General features: G+C 35.0%; 1 protein-coding gene across 1 annotated transcript; it reads left to right on the top strand.

Moving 5' to 3' along the window:
* Nucleotides 1-5,905: 5,905 nt before the first annotated feature.
* Nucleotides 5,906-21,281, top strand: LOC138309529 (protein 60A-like). The gene is made up of 6 exons (XM_069250752.1): nt 5,906-6,766; nt 11,510-11,693; nt 14,179-14,330; nt 15,340-15,546; nt 16,205-16,284; nt 18,344-21,281. Exons 1-6 carry the CDS (start codon nt 6,376-6,378, stop codon nt 18,602-18,604), a joined length of 1,275 nt encoding a protein of 424 aa, XP_069106853.1. The 5' UTR covers nt 5,906-6,375; the 3' UTR covers nt 18,605-21,281.
* The last annotated feature ends 224 nt before the right edge of the window (nt 21,282-21,505 follow it).

A 21,505-nucleotide genomic window follows, 5' to 3' on the forward strand; every position in this document is an offset into this window, starting at 1 on the left:
TGTACTTTCACTTTCGTTTTGCGTGCATAGTAGTTATAGGTAGTGTACACACATGAACAATGACGCAAAAAGGGAAACACATCTACTTCTACTTTCGTTTTGTTAATATGTATGGAAATTAAAGGGACTAAATCGTTAAAAAATCATGTTATAAAAGATAAAAAGAATTATAGAACTAAAAAGAATTGTAAAAGTTGTGTACTTTGTGTTAATAACATTTTGTTCAAAATGGAGAAAAACTGAAAATAAATGTCACTATTTCATATTATTATCTTTCGGCGAGTGTAAACAATCCGTGTGTGCATGCGCGATGCGGGAACATTCAAAACATACGATCGAAGGAAATCTCATCTGACTAATGGACATATCTGCTATCGGCTGAAAACACCAATTTATCGACTACAAGTTCCTGATTACCGTGTAATAAACGCTAATAAACGTTGAAACGTATGCAGAAGTTTGATCATATATTGTACAGGTTTTGCAGCAGTAAAGAAAATATTTAATTATATTATATGGTTTTATACTTGCTTCTACCATTATTCTATTTTCATTTGTCAGGATAGTAGGTACTAGTCCTCTAAACCTGCCAATATTATTAGGGTTAATATAAGGTTATAGTTATTAGATACATGTACATGCATGTGTATGGTTTAGACGAAAATATATTTTTGTCAAAAAGTAGGGCCTCGTTATGTCTGTATCAATGGTCTATATACAATCAAGGATTTATACGTCCTTGATACAATCAAGGATTTATAAGTGAGAAGGATTCGTGACTGTCCCTTTACATTAGACATTATCGATATTTGTTTCATGGACCGCTTCGCGGTCCATTCCAAATATCGATACCCTACTCAACTTTATCCTTCGATAGAACCACCAGAAAGATACTTTAATCCTTAAATATCGTTAGTTATAGTCTCTATCCGTCTAATGGACATTCCTTATATAGCCCTAGTTATAATATATATCCGTCTAATGGACATTCCTTATAAATACCTAGTTCTAGTCTCTATCAGTCTAATGGACATTCCTTATATAGACCTAGTTATAATATATATCCGTCTAATGGACATTCCCTATAAATACCTAGTTGAAGTCTCTATCCGTCTAATGGACATTCCTTATATAACCCTAGTTATAATATATATCCGTCTAATGGACATTCCCTATTAATACCTAGTTCTAGTCTCTATCCGTCTAATGGACATTCCTTATATAGCCCTAGTTATAATATATATCCGTCTAATGGACATTCCCTATAAAGACCTAATTGTAGTCTCTATCCGTCTAATCGACATTCCTTATATAGCCCTAGTTATAATATATATCCGTCTAATGGACATTCCCTATAAATACCTAGTTGTAGTCTCTATCCGTCTAATCGACATTCCTTATATAGCTCTAGTTATAATATATATCCGTCTAATGGACATTCCCTACCTAGTTCTAGTCTCTATCAGTCTAATGGACATTCCTTATATAGCCCTAGTTATAATATATATCCGTCTAATGGACATTCCCTATAAATACCTAGTTGTAGTCTCTGTCCGTCTAATGGACATTCCTTATATAGCTCTAGTTAAATATATATCCGTCTAATGGACATTCCCTACCTAGTTCTAGTCTCTATCAGTCTAATGGACATTCCTTATATAGCCCTAGTTATAATATATATCCGTCTAATGGACATTCCCTATAAATACCTAGTTGTAGTCTCTATCCGTCTAATGGACATTCCTTATATAGACCTAGTTATAATATATATCCGTCTAATGGACATTCCCTATAAATACCTAGTTGTAGTCTCTATCCGTCTAATGGACATTCCTTATATAGACCTAGTTATAATATATATCCGTCTAATGGACATTCCCTATAAATACCTAGTTCTAGTCTCTATCCGTCTAATGGACATTCCTTATATAGCCCTAGTTATACGTAATATATATCCGTCTGATGGACATTCCCTATAAATACCTAGTTGTAGTCTATATCCGTCTAATGGACATTCCTTATACATTTATCCCTAGTTATAGTCTCTATCCGCCTAATTGACATTGCCTATATATCACTAGTTATGATGTCTATCCGTCTAATGGACATTCCCTATAAATACCTAGTTCTAGTCTCTATCCGTCTAATGGACATTCCCTTTAAATACCTAGTTATAGTCTCTATCCGTCTAATGGACATTCCCCTATATGTCACTAGTTATATAACCTTTTTCCATCTGATTTACTTAAAAAATCAGCCTAACAATACATCTAAATTTATGTGTTTTTTTTATATATTCAAATCAAAAATATACCTTACATATACATTGTAGACCTATGTATATGTTTGCTTAATAATGTACATGTACACCTGTATACATGTTTAATATATACATAATTAACAAGTGAAAATACCTCTCACTTCTTGTCATATTTCCATCAAATACTCTGAAGCTTCATTTTACTTGGCAATGTAGATACATGTGCGTACAAAGCGGGGATGGGCAGAGGGGGCGTATGCCTCCCCGTTCCCCTTGGCCCCCACCTCCCCATTTTCGCTGACTTTCTGAAATTGCATATTTGTAAGAAAAAAGGGTCCTCCTGCACTTTTTTCGTACTTCATTTTAGAAAATTTTCCGCTGTGCGGCGCATTTCCTGAAAAGTTCATGTATGCACACTAATGTTCAAACAAAACTTTAACAGTAAAAATTCAATACACATGGTCTAGACTAAAAATGTCTATCCAGGGATTCTACGTACTATTTAAAAATGTCTGTTAAAATATTAATTTGTTTATATGACTTATCATAGCCATTCTAAATCGTAATATTCATTATTATTTTGTGTAACACAACAATGTGCCGATGGTGTGAAGCCGGTATGTTCAGATCGAGCACAGTTGCGTAATGCTATGACGACATTCACAATTATCATTTCTAAATGCAGGTAACTAAAAAAAATATCTTGTTAAGAACACTTTAAAATCATAAAAAAATGCATCGTAAAACTCATCATAGCCATTCTAAATCGTAATATTTTTACCCGGGGAAGACCCTCGGACCCCCTCAACCACCAAAATCTCGAGCCTGCGGGCGCTCGCAAATTCATTAAAATGCATCGTAAAACTCATCTCAGCCATTCTAAATCGTAATATTTTCCCCAGGGAGACCCTGGCTATTACATCTATATCCAGATTTTTAGCGATCCCGATTTCGAAGTCAAAAATGTACTCGGCTCTTTCCGTTATAAACAGCCAGTGCCGACAGATACAGTTTCGGGTTGTGTTTGGCGATATTTTAACGGTGATAAACATTGCCAATATTTCAAATAAAGCGTTGTAATTTTGAAAACTTTCTAATTTCACGTAGAAAAATGTTTGTAGGAAGTCAAAAACCATAAGAAATTTATGTAAATCTAATGATTTAGTACCTTTCAAAAAAACTACACATTTATACATATATTTTAAAGACATATGTTAGCTATGTTGTTATAATATTTAGCCATAATTGTGATAAATGTCAGAATATTTTTCTTTATTTCCATTACTCAATAGACGCAGGCATGATAAATATTCCAGGCGTGCTAAATAAAATGTAAAATTTATCGTTGAAAAATTCGAGTTTGGAGAAAATTTGAATATATTAAAAGACATACACGTACATGTATGAAACAATACTCGATTTCTATTCCACACACATCCTCGATACTCTTCATTGCCATTATATATCTACTCATGATAGTATAATTGAACGCAGTTCAGGAGACAAGACATCTCGCCAGATGTCATGCAGAGACTTCTTTTGAAGATCACAGAGAGCGACGCCCAACTTCAAAGTCACAAAGTTAACCTTAATGTATCTTTGTTCGATTTTTTCGATGTACATCAAATGACCAAATTAACTGCTCATAATTTGTCGAAGACAGAGCCTCCAATGTGTACAGCCAACGTCACTGGAAAGAGTATCGCATAAAAACAATTAAAAAACTTTTAAAATAAGTTTTATTATTTTTTTTTCAAATTGTTTAGTGTCTTGTGTCTTGTCTCCGTCGTCGGCGATAATCCATCAGGAATGTTTTAAACTTCGATTTTTTTATTTAACTTTTGCAATGCTTTTCTACGGGGAAATTGAATTTAAGGAATTCCTTAAAGTCAAGGAATGTTTGTGAAACAAAACGGAATTTGTATATATTTTCGTACAGTAATTTTTCACCAGAGATCTAGAGAGTATTCGACGAAACAATAACAGATAAAATTGTTATTGATTCCTAGAAATATTAACATTTATTTCCCATCACCAATCCTTCTTTAAAGTTATATGTGCCATAACTAGGCGAATTTTTTACATGTTATATTTTTTTCGGTTATTTATTGAAAACCATAAGCCAGATTGATAAATTAAGAATGTAGTCTCATGGTAAGGGAGAGAGATCATGATTTTTTCATACAGACGCTTGAGTTATGATAGTGCCCCAAGCTCTTCAAGCATTTGAATGACCGCGATTTGATTAATACCCCCTTTTCTGAAGTTTGAATTTATGAATAAATTATTTTATTAGTTTTAAAAAGAACAACACAAATAATCTTATCAATCTTAAGTTGCTATTTTATGGTAAATATATAAAGATTAAACAATGTTATTTATTTCAAAACTAAAACTATTGACATCTAGGCTATATTGTAACAGAACATTCTGCGGTGAATGTATAAAAAGTGTATATAATAGGGGAGATAACTCTATAGTGAATCCCGTCTTTTTCAATGAAAAATGAAGGTTTTTTGGTGCTAAAAATGCTATATCTTGACAAATTGTGGTTCAATTTTCTTGAAAATTGACTGATTAAAGGCAACTTTGTCACTTTTTAGTCTGTTATTTTTCTATAAAAATTGAACTTCACAATTTTGATTTATTTTCATTTTGGTGAGAATGTTTTAGGTAATTCACTTGCGTCTTTTTTACCTAATTTCCTCCAAAAATGATCACTAGAAATTAATTATGACGAAAGTAAAGCATTTTTTAAAAAAAAGGATTGATATATATCGCGTCAATTAAACAATATATATGTCGTAGAACATTTTGTTAATTATTTTCATTTACGGGGTGGATTTAGTACAGACTAACGCTGTTTTTTCATGTGAAGAATCTACTCAAAAATGGCAAATTTGAATATTTATTTAGAAAAAATAGATGGTTCAAAACTTTGACAGAAGATGCATAACAACATATTTACTTCATAAATCAAATATGAAAAATATGGAACTACAGGAAAATTTTGGGGAATGTGAGACTACCACCTTAAGCTGTGAAAATTATTCAAATGGACAGACAAATCTGTATGGCCATTATTCCTTGTAAACATTAATAACAACACAGAATTAATGCTCTGTAACATTCTTGTATTTATTGCCTTATATGTTGTTTAGATGTAAAATTGTAGACTGCAAATTGGCTTTATGGTAATATCATATGTACTCATTAATTTCACCGCATTTTCCACAATATAATATGTTGTAGATGACATTACAATGTTTTAATGCTTTTTGGCAGTACAGTACAGTATATTTAATTGTAATATAATTATCAAAAATAAACTATAATGATAAGTATGATTCGGTTTAGTACAATTTGGGTGAATTTGGAAAGATTCGAATGTTTTTGGGTAACTTGTGACGCTCGGTGTTCGAACTCGAAACACCAATTTAGCAACAGGTACATATATACGTGTACAAATGTAGCTAGTCGCAGGCGATCGATCCGATCTAAAACTATTCCCTCAGTACCCATAATTACAGTTATTAAATACAGAACGGTTGTTTTTCGGCAATACCTATAATTAACTCATACATGCAAGACCTGTACATAACCCGTCGTGGCCCCCATATGAAGTTTGGCGAGCCTCTGTGCCCATGCGTACGAAAGTTAGCTCACTTCGGCGCACAAAGAATAACACGACCTGGCGCATTGGAATGTATACATGTACACACAGTAGTGCCGAACTGTCAGGTGTGCCGAACTGTGGTACGGTCGTACACCTGCCATATCGTAAAATCTCGTATCAAAGTGTCCTACATCGGAGCTGAGCTGAACTGCCACACGTGGGGCTAGGAAACACCTGTATACGGTGACTAACACTCAGACCGGACGTTAGGGGACTATGTAGTGCCGAGGAGGGTGTAATTATTCCACTCACTTAGACAGTGGGTGCACTCGATTTGTGTACGCTAGTGCGGTACCGTCTCTCGTCCTGTGTGATGCGGTGTAGAGTGTTATTTTGATATAATTTAATGGTGCGGCATAATTAGATTGTGGACTGGGATGCATTTATAAATAGATCATTGACTTTATGTCTGTATACCAAGGAAAAACAACACACAACGATGGAGCTCAGATCAGGTATATCAGCGGTATTACTAGTGTTTGTTACGTATCTACACTTGCGTTTCACCACTGCGACAGTGTCCGGAGTATACAGGGACAATGGAGTGGACAGGACTGAACGGACAACTGAATTTTCTAGTAGGGATAAAAGGGAAATGCAGCACGAGATCTTGACCCTCCTGGGCTTGCATCACCGTCCGAAGCCAGCTGGTCATAGCACTACAGATTATTCAGCACCACGGTTTATGTTAAATCTGTATAACTCAATCACATCTGATGGAGGGATTGTCGACGACACCAACAAGAGAGTGTTTGACAGAAACGTCACGATTGAGAACCAGGTCGAACCCATCGACGGTAGTGACGTCATCATGAGTTTTGTAAACCTTGGTGAGTAAGCTAGAAGTAAATACTGTTATGTCAGCGTACACGTTGTATTTTGGTTCATTTAAGTCTGGTTTTCAGTTGACCCTTAAACCAGTCTTTGGCATTATGATATGTTATTTAAGAAATACTATGTATTGTTATATTACCATGCAAGTAAATGTATCTTATAATTAATTTCACACCCTGTTGTGTCAATGTGAAATAATGTGGAACCGTAACGTCGACTTATCATCGACTATATCATAGCCATAAGTCAGAATATACAAAGTTTGGTATCAAGTTGAGTAACCTCGGGTTATAGTTGACTTATTTCTGTCAAAAATGGCTAATTATGGTGTAAGGTTGAGAGAAAACGCATAGGACATGCATTTATCACTTAATTTCATTTTGTCTTATCAGGACAGTGGAAACTCGTTTACATATATCCCTGAATGTCTAATTCTGGTGTTCAGACAGAGGCAATTCGGACTATATTACATACCTATCTGTCAGAATGTCCAAGACTGATGTGAGAGTTAGATGAAATGCGGCTATAATACATACCTATTTGTCAGAATGTCTAACTCTGTGAGAGTTAGAGGAAACTCGACCTTTATTAGATGCATATCAATCAGAATGTCTAAGTCTGGTGTGAGGGTTAGAGGAAGCTCGGCTTTATTACATACATATCTGTCATAATGTCTATGTCTGATGTAAGGTTTTGAGGAAACTCTGACTTTTATCAAATACATATCTGTCGGAATGTATAAGCCTGGTGTTTGGGCTAGAGGAAATTCGGATTCAGTTGATTTCGTTATGAAGTTTGGATAAACAGTTTCTGTGTTTTGTAATATATTCAGTGTGTACATTGGAATTTCTTCAATTCGCTGTCCACCTTTTTGGTATAACTTTCAGCTTTCTGCAGTAATAGGTAATATTTAAATAGACGACAAATATACTTAATTTAGTAATTTACAAAATAGTTTAAACGTCCTTTTCACCAGTATCGGCTTTACTTAAGAAATCCAAGTTTCCATTTGTATATCTGCAAATAAAAAAGTATACATCCCCCATAATCGCTACGTTTTGTAATATCATGTAATTAATATTTAATATTTAGCTGGTCAGATATTAAAAACCCTTTATCCAAAGTAACCTTCAACTGATCCTTAATCAATAGTTATAATAATTGTAGTATTGTTGCGTTACAACGTTAGTTTCCTCAGGGACATTAATTATTTATTACACGAGGACAAGGGTTTAGAAATAGAATAAACTATATGCGGAAATGCGTTTATTAAATAGTTTTCTGAAATGACAAGTGCTTATTCTTTCTATTGGCAACATGATATTTTATCGACTAGTGCCCAATGTCTGAAACAATCAATTAAAAGCGAGGATGTCTCATCATAGCAGGTACAATATTTACAATCAGTTTGATGTGAAACAGACGACAATTAATAATAACAATAGTTGGAATGATGGATCGCCCTGTCGAGGGCCCCAGGCGAGTTCCCATTGATCAGACGAGGTCACGTACTTACGATGAGTAAAATGTTTACCAATGTGCTTTGTGTTGAAGTTTAAAACGTTCTGATTTAGTGATAATCTACGGTGATTATGTACATACGTGGGGCCAAGTGGAAGAGCGATAGTCTAAACACAGGCGGATCCACATCGTTAATGTCTATAGGATGTACATATAAACGCAGACGTTGTCAACTTTCCACTTAAAGTCTTGTTAGCTTAACCATTTCCTTACAATAGTATTAACATTTAAAAGCCGGTGTCATTTAAGGACGCGAGAGTTTTACCAGGCGGAAGAAAGCCGAATACCTGGCGAAAAACCATCGACCTATGACCAATATATGGCATGGGTGATTCGAACTCGAAACCCAGAGATGAAAGGAGACTTTTGATAATTTGTAAATAAAAAATATTTGTCGAAATAATGTGCCAGACTTCAAATAAAACATGTACAGGATATGATTGTATAATGTACTATAACTAATGAAGACAACAGACGCACTGTTTTTGATAAAAAAATCCATATGTCTGTTTTGTTCAGAATTATGGATACCTATATGCTATATTGCATTTGGAAAATAAGAAAACTTGAAAAACTTGATTATTACTATTAAAGGCCCACTACCTTTCCGAAACGGCTTTAAATTTTTAAAATGGGAATGTAAAACTAGATCGATAATTTTGTAGAGTCACAAAAATTATTAACTTTCCGTTAATACTACATTTATCATCACCTTCTGAACGATTTGATTAAAATAAATAAAATGTTTATTTTCATAACGCGGGTCGTATTATGTTTCCCGTCGTCGTCCTAAATACCGGGCGGTAGTTGACTATCACTGCGCCAGACGGCAAAACAGCGAATTGACTCTCTACTGTTTTCATATATTACGCAGGAAATCTTGCATATGTTTGGTGTCGTAACCTTATTTTAGGTCATCGGTACGCATTTTTCTGATGTTATTAATGTTTTTTAAGAAACTTTTTTATTTTGCTCCGGAAAGGTAATGGGCCTTTAAAGTGTTTTTCAAAACATGTTAAGACGAATAGTACTGATAAATCAGATTATCGCTAACTTATACTTCCATCAATCCACGAAATTCCGTGTGATACTATCACCGTCGTTATATCCACCCCTTGCTTGGTGTCTGATGGCATGCTTCAGTGATATAGCACTATAAAAAGGGCATCAGTTCACTATACAACAAGACACAACACGATCATACCGCAGTCTCCCAAAACACACACCTCGCACTTCACACACGCTACACACTGTATGAATTGGAGGCCGTCCTTGCATTACACTGGCTGTTAATGGAACGTTAAAGATGCTCCACTACCGACAGAGTATAAATGATATTCATCATTTGAACAATAATTGGTGTTTAATTGTGTGTATATATATATATATATATATATATATGTCTAGTTAGCACAAAAATGATTTATTTTGCCTTTGGTGGATGCGTCATCAGAACTTCATTCCATATAGGATGTAATGCCACGGAATTTTTTCGGGATGCAATTAATTATTTTTCATATTTTTAACTTGAAGTAAAATTAGAAGCTCAAACTTTAAAAAGGTGGTAATAATGTAAAGTAAGTGACTTTTGTAATTGAAGAAAAATAACAAATCGTCTGCTCCTGTTTTTGATTGTGAAAAATACCATTTGTCAGCGGTAGAGCATCTTTAATCAAACAAACAAACAAAATATCATAACATCACTACATCAGTGATAATAACTCCTGGAGAATCGAGGATAACTTTTATCATTTGTTTACATTCTCATCAATGCAAACTTTTACGTCGTGTTTACATTTCTGATGCTTGGCCATATCATCGTTTTGTTTGCCAAGTGTTGAAAACGTTTGCTGTTAACCATCACAATCTACATTATGTACAAGCGCAGTACACGAAAGGAAATTGCCGTAAATTGGGCTTAATATGATTTAGCTTTTTTGACATAGAGGTTATTTTTGGCAATTGTTATTTACATATATACCATTAAAACACTCCTTAGTGAGAGCGACTCAGCTTGTACGAAGCTGCAGTGGTGAATTATGAAGCATATCAAATTTCAAAATTGACGGATGGCCACGTGCAGATGTTCTTGAAAATTTTAAGTGTTCGTGTTTATTGCTTGTAAATGTATGTCGGGGGATTTGGTATGTTTGCCATTCATATCAAGGTTTTTACTTGAGTTGTTTGGACTTTCAGTTCGGTTCACAACCTGTTACCACCTGATACTACATTCCTAAATCAAGTGCCGATTGATTAGTTCGAGAGTTACTTCCCTTTACAAAATTTACATCAATTGAATTCTCTCATATTAATAAGTAGATTGTTGTTAAATTTGACGATCTTCTTCATGTTGAAAGAAAATTTAATAAATACTACATTGTTTTTGATGTAACTCTTCAACAGTTTATTGTAAAATTACACTTTTAATGACATAGGATTTAAAATGTAGATTAAGTAGACCTGTATACCCTGCTGATGAAAACGTATAAGAAAAGAGGTTCGTTTAGTGGTTATGTTGCTGGCCATGAAAAAAATTGGGTTATACTGAAGAGCTCATTTAGTTTTGATGTTTATAACGGTGTTGTGCGAAGCCCAGATTTGAGGTTGTTATAAGTAGACATGGGTCATTTAAGTGCATATATACCCAATCGCAACATTTCGGAGAAATTTCCGACAATCTTCGGACATTATTGTTATATTTCCGGAGATTGCCGGAGATTTCTCAGAAATTTTACGATTGTATATTTATTAATACCCTTGTATTTTCATAATGAGATATTTCGGCCTACATATGTATGGATAGGAGACTCATTGTATTTTATAGGTGAACCAATATTCAACGTGGTATACGTACTTTATCTTAAACTTCGTTTACCAAAATGATTCGTGCCTTGTCGTCCTAACACTTGTTGAATCAAGCCCTTAGTTTCGTCATCCTTAACAACGGTGTTTAGTGCAAATTTCCAATCATAGAAAAATATCCACTTCGATTGAAATAGATGAATTAAATATTCCCAAACTATGTGTACTGTAATGCTGTTTTAATCATTTTGACCTTGACCCAACATGTCAATGTCATCATGTTCAAACATTCCTTTAGGTAGAAGCCAAGGCAATGTCATTTGATCTTCGTTTCTAAAACAATAAATATGCATTTGTATACGTATATGTAAATATCATAGTACATATGTGACATAAGTATCTTAAGTTTCTTTCAGCCAAGAAGATAAAATATTTACGCCGTCAGAGGGGCAGGACGTTTTACTTCGACTTCCGCGAGGTCACACAGAAGGAAACTGTCGTTAGGGCAGAACTTCGTCTCTACAAGGAGAGGGCGGGGAAGTGGAAAAAACATAACTTCCAGATCCAAATCTATATGATTAAACAGGGAAAAGATCCAGAGTAAGATTTGTTACTTTAGTCAAACACTTGTTATCTCGATCTCAGATTTACAAAGACTGTGTTATCTCGGTCTCAGATTTACAGTGTCTTTATTATCTTAATCTCATCGGTTTTAACTAATTAAAGATTTGCTTTGGTTTATCTAGTGTTCTAAGAAAAGAATAACGCCCATTTTTCTCGAATTGACAAATGTATATACATGTAATGTACACGATATGATGGGAATGTGGATGTGGCGCAGTGGTAGAAGGCGCAGGTATGTTTGGCTCGGCGATTGGGTGCCGTAGATCGTGAGTTCGAGGCCCGGATAGGGCACGAGTCAATAAATTGTCATGCTTTGTTAAATTGTGTTTCTTTGATATTAATGTATACAATATATAGAGATTGAACAGCGTTTTGATTGCGTTAAAGGTGGTATGAACGCAATGGGATACAGACATATTCAATGTAGCACTGTTCAATCTTTATATTTAACATAAATAAGTCTACGTTTACGTCTAATTTAAAACGGTGATGGTTGCTAAGTTAGGTAACTACGGTAGTCAGGATGACCGAAGATATACATTATTGTAGTTCCGATTATTGAATGTTATAGCTGCAGTTTGATTTGAAATATAACAATGGCACCTTTAAATTATTTTTAAATTATGTTTTTTTTTAATTTGATAATGTATCAATAATGTCCATGTCGAATAAAAATTGAGATAACCGAGGCGGAACGACTACCGGTATATTATCGTTGTCAGGTTAGTGATGCGGTCCAAGCGGAGCGAGCCGCCATATTTGATTTTCAACCGAGGAAATTTAAGTAACTGTGAAATAGCCTGTTGATCAAATGGTATGACTGTTGAGCTGCTGAATGTTTTTAATATATGCATCGGTCTACGTACGGGATATAGACTAGATTCGTCTTAGTCGCGACTTTTATTTTATTGTACGGATGATAGACACGTGTTTGCATGGTGTGTGACTGACGCACATGATTTTTTGTGTGTGGTTTATTACCGTTACAATGCTTGAACACATATTCTGTTTTGATGTCAAATACATTTTTAATTGGATCTAATAACAACTCTTTATTATTATTTTGAATCCGACAACGAGGAAACTTTGTTTACACTCCATACCTAGGCCAACCGAGTAGGCTAATGACGAGCATGATATTGTATGTGCCGCCTAAGGATCAGTCTTGAGACAAATAGAAGACCAAAATCGTTTTTTAGTTTATTATTAATTCAAAGCAAATCTGTCATCTGTTAAAAGGTAAAATGTAAATTAAGTAATTATAGTTTATTGATATTATCATATGACGCAAAATCTTACCGAAGCGTGAACTAGAAGTAGTCCGATCCAACTCTGGGTTTGTATTCATACGTCGTTGCGTTTACGCTAATTTGAACGCAACTCCCCTCCCATTGACTATATAGGGGCATATGTAAATATACATATATAATGGCAATTCTTTAGTTTATAATATTGAGCCATGTCAGAAAGATCTGGCCGTTATCGTAATGACTTCAGTTTTTTTTTCAAGAAGTCGGTCCGATTACGACTGAACTCTCGAACTCAGGTGCGGGGCTATAATCAACTAGAAAAAAATGATAATATAAAGAAACACTTCAGTCTGTTATTATTTTGATACAATGATGACACTGAAGTGAGTAGATGATTAGATGTATTTTTCAGAGGTCACGCCCAGTCATTAAATGGCACTTCTTCTGGGCCACAGTCTGAGACCGATCTTGCGTATAATGATGACACGGTTCTATACATTAGTTCTGACATATACTATTTATCTTATTATCTGGTATTATGTTGACATTTTGAGGCTTTTTCCCCCGTGTACCCTTACATGTATATAATTACTTGGTTGTAATGTCATTAAAATTCTTCAATAATCATGCAAATTAATGACCGATGAGATCGACCAATTTAATATACATTTACAACAATTACATATGGCAAAAGAATGGTTTTATTTTGTGATTTCCGGTACTGTGAAATCATTCGTTTTAGCTAGACTCAGTTTTGGGGAATTATAAAATTTACAATTTTGTTGGCACATTCATGGAGAAGATATCACAATTTTGATCTCAAAAGCCATAACGCATAATAAAATCGCTGTGTAGTTCTTTTTACAAGGACGTTAATTGGTTGTTTGATGAACAAGACATGCACTTCATACATGCTATACACACCGCATACATGCATATGGGAGGCCGTCCTTCCATGACCATGGCTATTAATTTGACGTCAATTTAAACAAACAAACAAACAATGATTCGATGAAACAAGCTTTCAAAAATCCGAGTTATTTACCGTACAGGTAAAATTTAGATAAAACAATCGTTCGAATGTCCCATAAATGTCACTATGTGTGTTTAACGTGGTACCTGTGGCCTAATGACAATGTTTGTACCTGTTTTACCTGTATGTTACCTGTATGTTACATGTCTCAATAACTGACATTTCCTTCTCAATCCAGGAACTATGAGATACTGACAGAGAGTAACCTCACCGTGAAAGCCAACTACCAGGGATGGTTGACCTTTAACCTCACAAACGCAGCCTCGCTCTGGACATCCATGTCAGCCCCCAACAAAGGCCTATTTATGAAAGTTATATTTTTAAAGAAAAGTGAGTATCTTATATCTTTACTGAAAAAAAGAAATCTATTTTTGTTTAAATTAATTTATTTTGTTTTCAGAAATATTTTCTGTCATCTTGTACAGGATTTCCTTCCATTTTATGATGGTGTACAGATAAGATTTTGGTGCAAGTGTCCAAACACTGTAATAGGTAACAGCTGACATTGATCTCTACAATTGATATGTTTACAATTGCTGGTATGGGTATGGACAATCATCATTTAAAGACGGAAAATGTCGGTATAGTTGGGAATTTCAAGAAACCCTCTGGGCTGAAATGACCAGGCTTGTTTTTGGTGCAAGTCCAGAGGAAGCCTTCTCTTTCAAACAGCTCTTGTCATATTTCCAGCTTAAATTATTTTACGATTTCATTACTTGGATATCTAGTTAATTGCACTAGCCTTTTTAATAATTATATTTACTATAAGGAAGCGGCGGCAATTTTATTAGAGAAAGCGATATCATGACGTGTGAAATCAATCAAATTTTCAAAACATTAAAGTGGTGTAACCGTAGAAGAAATGAAGATGTATTTTTGTGTTTTCATCAATCATATCATACATTGTATTGTGAGTCAGACTGGTTCAAACCTTTGGAGCATCCACATTTCACGAACATGATACTTGTTTTCTCAGAGTAAATTGTGTTATGTATTTATTTGTAACAATCATTTGTAGATGTGTCAGGTTTTCGAATTTACCAAGAAAACGAGGCCGAAAGAGTAAATGCGTATTGATTTTGCACGATAGTTTAAAAAGTTGATTGGAAACTGTATTGGTCTTCAGAAATATATACTGACATTCATTTGCCCTAGTTTCAAGATGGAACAAGCGAATTGAAAATGTTAAAAACGTGTTATTCAATGGATATTGTTGTCATCGATTTGGTAAGGGCTGCTGTGCATTTCATTGTAAGAAAATCGAGTTTACTTCAAACTTTAATTATAACCATGAGATTGATCGCGTCGAACCGTCATTCACTAAATATTTCTTTTTCAGACCGTGATGTTAAACCAGAAAAATTCGGAATAGTCGGTCGAAAGGGACCGGATTATAAACAGCCTTTTATGGTCGGGTACTTCCGGTCTACACAAGAACTGCACGTGCGGAAAACACGTGCAGCTGTCCGCCGGAGGATGAAGGAAGCAGCGTACTCTTCTGACAATGAGGAAGAGGAGGAGTATTCATACACTCGGGCACTACGAAGTAGGTCTACCTTTCTTTACTATTTCACTCATTTTATGTTGTTTTGACGTTTATGTCCACGAAATCTCCACGAATTTAGAAGTGGCACCATAGAAATTTCGTAGTCGAAATGTGTTTCAGTTCCACAAAAGCATATTCCAATAATGTTACATTACGATGGTGGGGAATTTCTGATAGCAATATGGTTGTGTTTCAATAGTGGCTATGTGCTAAACCTCTCACAACAAAGTATAAGAAAAAGCTCTACATATATTTTGTATAATCTCCATAGAAATAAGCCCCAAAGACACACAATGCCCATAGATAACTAAAATGCTTAAATACACCTTCTCTAAACACTGAACGTTACTTAATTTATTTTTAAAAAAGTATGTGTATAAGATCTAGCTACACTAGTATAGCCCAAAAAGACGTCTAGACAGATGATGGTGTTATCAGAAGGTTTTGTATAGTCTCCAAAAAACTTCTGTTCAGGTGGCTTCAAATACTGAACAGGAAGATATTTCAAATGGTCCAATATTCAATACATGCTGTATCCATATACAATATACAAAACCGATTTTAAAGTTGACCTATGTAGAGATTGGCGTATACTAAGTCTAAAGTGAATGATAGAATCTGGTCCTGAGTCTAAAATAAATGAATATTTCTTCTCCAGGATCACCTAGACGAGTGCCCCGTCAGTGGCCATGTCAGAGAAGGACACTATACATGAAATTCAGAGACCTGGGTTGGCAGGTAAGTCTTCTAAATCATTGGAACGTTTCTCAAAACCATTGGAGTGTGCCCCCCCCTGAAACCACTGAAACGTTACCAAAACCGATGGAGCATGTCCCAAAACCATTGGAGTGTGTCCCCTGAAACCATTGAAACGTTTTCAAAAAGATTAAGCATTCGAACGTTCGCAAAATCATTAAAGCACGTCCCCAAAACCATAGGAGCGTGTCCCCAGAACAATTGGGGTGTCCACCAAAACCAATGGAGCATGTCATTAAACCATTGGAGCTTACCTAAACCATTAGAGGTGTCCCAAAGCCATTGGATCATGTTGAAACCCTGTGCTATGTACATACTTCCCTTGGTGTTTTACTCCATCAGTTCAGAAATATCAACAATACTTGTCAAATAAAGGTTATTATCCCCCGCCCTTCGTTGGGCGGGGGATATACAAAGGGGTTCCGTCCGTCCGTCCGTCCGTCCGTCGGTACGAATGGTTTCCGGAGCATAACTCTAAAACCAGTAGAAATATTTCCACGAAACTTCTTACACACATTGGTCTTATGGTCTAGTAGTGCCTTTTGCTATTTTTAGGTTTTCATTGTCTGCATTTTTTCCGTAACCATGGAAACATTCCTGAAAATATCATATTTTGTACCAGGTTCGTTTCCGGAGCATAACTCTAAAACCAGAAGAGATATTTCCACGAAACTTCATAGACACATTGGTCTTATGGTCAAGTAGTGCCTTTTGCTATTTTAAGGTTTTCATTTTTTGCACTTTTTCCGTAACCATGGAAACATTGCTGAAAATATCATATTTTTGTACCAGGTTCGTTTCCGCAGCATAACTGGAGAACTGGTTGAGATATATGCACGGAACTCCATAGGCACATTAGTCTTATGGTCTAGTGGTGCCTTTTGCTATTTTAAGGATTTCACTTTTTGTACTTTTTTCTGTAACCATGGAAACATTGCTGAAAATAGCAAATTTTTGCGTAAGAATCGTTTCCGGAGCACAACTCTTAAACCAGCAGAGATATTTCCATGAAACTTCATAGATACATTGTTCTTATGGTCTAGTAGTGCCTTTTGCTATTTTTAGGTTTTCACTTTTCGTGCTTTTTTCTTTAACCATAGAAACATTGCTGAAAATATCATATTTTTGTAGCAGGTTCATTTCCGGAGCATAACTCTAAAACCAGCAGAGATATTTCCACGAAACTTCATAGACACATTCTTTTTATGGTCTAGTTGTACCTTTTGCTATTTTTAGGTTTTCATTTTTTTGCACTTTTTCCGTTACCATGGAAACATTGCTGAAAATATCATGGTAAATGGTAAATGTTTCTTTGCAAAACTCCACCCATCTTTGTGTATATAGTCTAATATAAATGTCAAGGCTGTATACCTGATTCAACAATTGCAGCCCCGCTCTACTTGAATTATACACCATCTTTCTTTAGCTCAACTTCCTTTTTCCTGGTTTTTTTCATACACATAAGTCTCCACAATCAAACTTACTTCAGCTTTGATATCTCCATTGGCGGGGGATCTGAATGACTATGTCCTTGTTGAAGTACTATACTGTGCCCTGATACATCAAATCAGAAACTCAAATGATAATGACATTTTATACCTCTTGCAAGATGGGATGAGAAAGTACATTTCAGTTAATTCAATTACGAACATCATTCTGTTAATTACTGAAGGCTAATTTAATAATGTTTATGGATTTTAGAGTGTTGTTTCAAAGCTAGATATACTGTTATGGAGTTATATTAATTTTCTGATGCACACATAATTACTGAATTTTGTGACCTTGAATGGCATACCGTATATCATCACATGTATGCCTTCCGGCGGCGTTTAGGGCAAGATACCGCTATCTAATGTCATGCCCAAACTAACATAATTTATTATAAATGTATGTGCAATTTGCATGAACTACACTGCACGTTTGGCGTTTGTTTACAGATATGCTTGGAAGAAATAAGTTTTTGATGATATAGATTGATTAAAATACATTAATGGAGGTGCTCATCTTAAAAATTAAAATCACTTTTGTTTTCTTGTTGTAGAATTGGATTATCGCCCCTGACGGATTCAAGGCCTTTTACTGTGATGGCGAGTGTTCGTTCCCCTTGGGAGCCCATATGAACGCCACAAATCACGCGATCATACAGACTCTCGTGCATCTGATGACACCATACAAGGCTCCAAGTCCCGGATGTGCTCCAACCAAACTCGGGTCACAATCAGTGCTTTACTTCGACCACAATTATAACGTAGTTTTAAAGCGTTTTCCTGATATGATTGTAAAGGCATGTGGTTGCCATTAGCCAATTAAAATATGTTTCACTGTCATTGTAAATGTCACTAGCCAATGGAAATTGGTGTTCTTTGTCTCAGTTTGGACTAATGAAGGCGATGTTCATAAAATGGACATTGCAAGCCAACTGAAACGCTTATGTTTTAGGCACGTGATTAACGCTAACCAATGGTTATGTTTGGTAGGTTTCATTTGAAGGAAAGCCTATCCAATGCCGATAAAATGCAAAACGATCAAAAGGCAGTTATCTACATGGAATAATGTGATGTAAATTGACCATGAGACCAATGAATGTGCTAATTTCAATGTCGATGGGTCCATCAATATAAGATAATGGAACAAAATCATTGAACTGTGTCCACGTGACATGATGCTAAGTGATGTGTATAAATTATTTCTTGTCAAAAACGTCCTATTCATTGAAGTTAATGAGTTAAATTTTTGGTCAGATTGAATCAGCATAAGGCTGTCTGACCCCTGACCCATGCCTTATATGGTTATAACATGTAATAGGTATGGGCTAAAGTGTTTTCAAATCAAAATAGTTAACATGTTTTAGTTTATAAGGAGGCAAGGTGACACATGTTTTGCGAATTTTTTGTAGTTTTGAAGGAAGTTTTGTACAGTATGAACTTGTTCTGGTGATCTGATATTGACGTCACTATTACTTTGAAAATATGTAAATGGAACATGCATATTTCCCATGTAATTTACCTAAACATGTGGATGGTATTGTAATTCTGTTGTATTTCACTGATGTCAAACTATGCAAATTTTCATTTTCTAGTTTTAAGTAAAAAATCCCGAATTTCTTGACCAACTGAAATAACAGTTCATATTATAAGTCACTACATAATTTCTAAACTGCTCACTCATTCACCCCTGGAAACACATTTGGACTCATCCAATGGAAAGGATGGAATGATTTATCTATAAACAAAAGGGGTGATTGTGTATGCAATAGTATATTTATTATAAGAACAGATGTTGATAGGGTTATCCTATTTCATTAGCATAACATACATGGATATCATACAGTAACACATAAGTGCTAGATTTCTGTCACAATTTTCACAAGTTTTCATCTGTGATCCATCAATGTATTGTTTCAAATCTATCAACAGAGATTAAAGTGAACAGTCGGGCAAGGATGGCTAAAGTCGGTAAAAATGTTGTGAATGTATCCAGTATAATTTCTTATGAAATAGAAAAATAAAATCTCTCGCCAAAATCTGTCTGCGTACGAAGAAATTGATTTAAAGTATAGGAATCGCTAAAACGTCCTCCCGGCTGACTATGTCCGTGTTTACATTTCCACGCAGCCTCGCTTTCAATGCTTTCAACTTTCCTTTACTTTAATGGTCAGAACTTGGAAACGTAAGCAGAACATGGCCGTCGTATTAATATGTGAGAACTTTTGGAAGGCCAATGAACGCATTTAAACTGGTTTTCTTTGCCCGACTATTCACTTTAATAAATTAAAATTAATATGTTAATTGCGAAATTTGCAATAACGAAATTATTTTCTGTTTCAAGACTGATTAAATAATTGTCTGGCAATTAGGGAAATATTACACATATATTCAAACTAGTAAATAATAGAATTATCCCAACTTTCCACTCTTTATTTGTGTGAATTTTCGGAACCTTTCACGATTTCCATGTTAAACAATTAAAAGTCTGATTTCAGGCAATTGTGACATCTTTATAAATCTCCATGAATTGACTAATTGTGACTGCCATGCATACTTTTATATTCACCACTAAGCTCAGAAAAAACGTCACTTCATGGGTATAAATTGTATTAAGGCCGGCAATCCTATTTTTTGGGAGCGAATTAAAATCTTACACATTAGCTTAAAATCGGTTCCTGATCTTCATACATTATACAGCTTTAAAGTGAATAGTCGGGAAAGGAAGGCTAAAGTTGGTAAAAATGGTGTGACTGTATCCAGTATAATTTCTTATGAAATAGAAAAATAAAATTCTCGTTAACATCTCTCTGCATGCGAAGAAATGAATTTTAATTGTGGGAATCCTAAAACGTCCTCCCGGCTAGCTATGTCCGTGGTTACATTTCCACGGAGCCTCGCTTTCAAAGAGTTATTTTTAGAACTTTTCCATTATTTCAATGGTCAGAACTGGGAAACGTAAGCAGAAGTTGACCGTCGTTTGGATATGTGAGGACTTTTGGAAGGTCAATGAACGCTTTTTGGAGTGGTTTTCTTTGCCCGACTATTCACTTTAAAATAAAATGTCATTACTCCCCACAACCCACCGATCAGCATAATGGTATAACCATTCAGGCCAGTCCATTACTCATGAATAGGGGAAATACAACATAACATATTCCCTGTTATCTCATTCACCCCTAAAGTTTATAATGGAACTGTTCCAGTTTTAGTTCTGGGTGATTTCAAAAGGAGTTTTCAGGGGTAAATGAGTTGAAGTTTGGTGATATAAACACTGTATAGCAGTTATTACCAGAATATATTATGATAAATAACAATAACAATGTATCATTTCCAATTATGAAATAAGACCGTTCATTGACAAGTTATTGTGAACAAAAAATCATTTTGTATAGAAAAGATGTATATATTTATTTTTTCTAATATTATGAATTAACAAATATTTTTGACAGCATATATCTTATGTTCGTTCTGAATAAAGTGCTAATGTTATTGTCACTTTGTTTGTTACATATCAACTCCTCCTTTTATTAAGCAAGGGGAATAATTCCTGCGACATTAAACTGTTTTAGGTTTATTAGTGCGATATCTGGCATATTTGACCCCTAATTTCGGAAATACTTGTCATGTTTGATCACTGATCTCGGACACACTTTTCATGTTTGACCCCTGACCTCGGAAACCAAACCTTAAAGATGCTATACCCAATTTATCATTAT

The sequence above is a fragment of the Argopecten irradians genome, chromosome 15 (assembly GCF_041381155.1).
Source record: "Argopecten irradians isolate NY chromosome 15, Ai_NY, whole genome shotgun sequence".
In the NCBI taxonomy this organism is placed as follows: Eukaryota; Metazoa; Mollusca; class Bivalvia; order Pectinida; family Pectinidae; genus Argopecten; species Argopecten irradians.

What these genes read in the sequence shown, in the direction of transcription:
- LOC138309529 (XM_069250752.1), top strand. Translation starts at nt 6,376, where the DNA reads ATGGAGCTCAGATCAGGTATATCAGCGGTATTACTAGTGTTTGTTACG. An exon ending in ATACACTCGGGCACTACGAA is followed by an intron (nt 15,547 to 16,204) that starts GTAGGTCTACCT and finishes TTTCTTCTCCAG; the next exon opens with GATCACCTAGACGAGTGCCC. An exon ending in TCAGAGACCTGGGTTGGCAG is followed by an intron (nt 16,285 to 18,343) that starts GTAAGTCTTCTA and finishes TTCTTGTTGTAG; the next exon opens with AATTGGATTATCGCCCCTGA.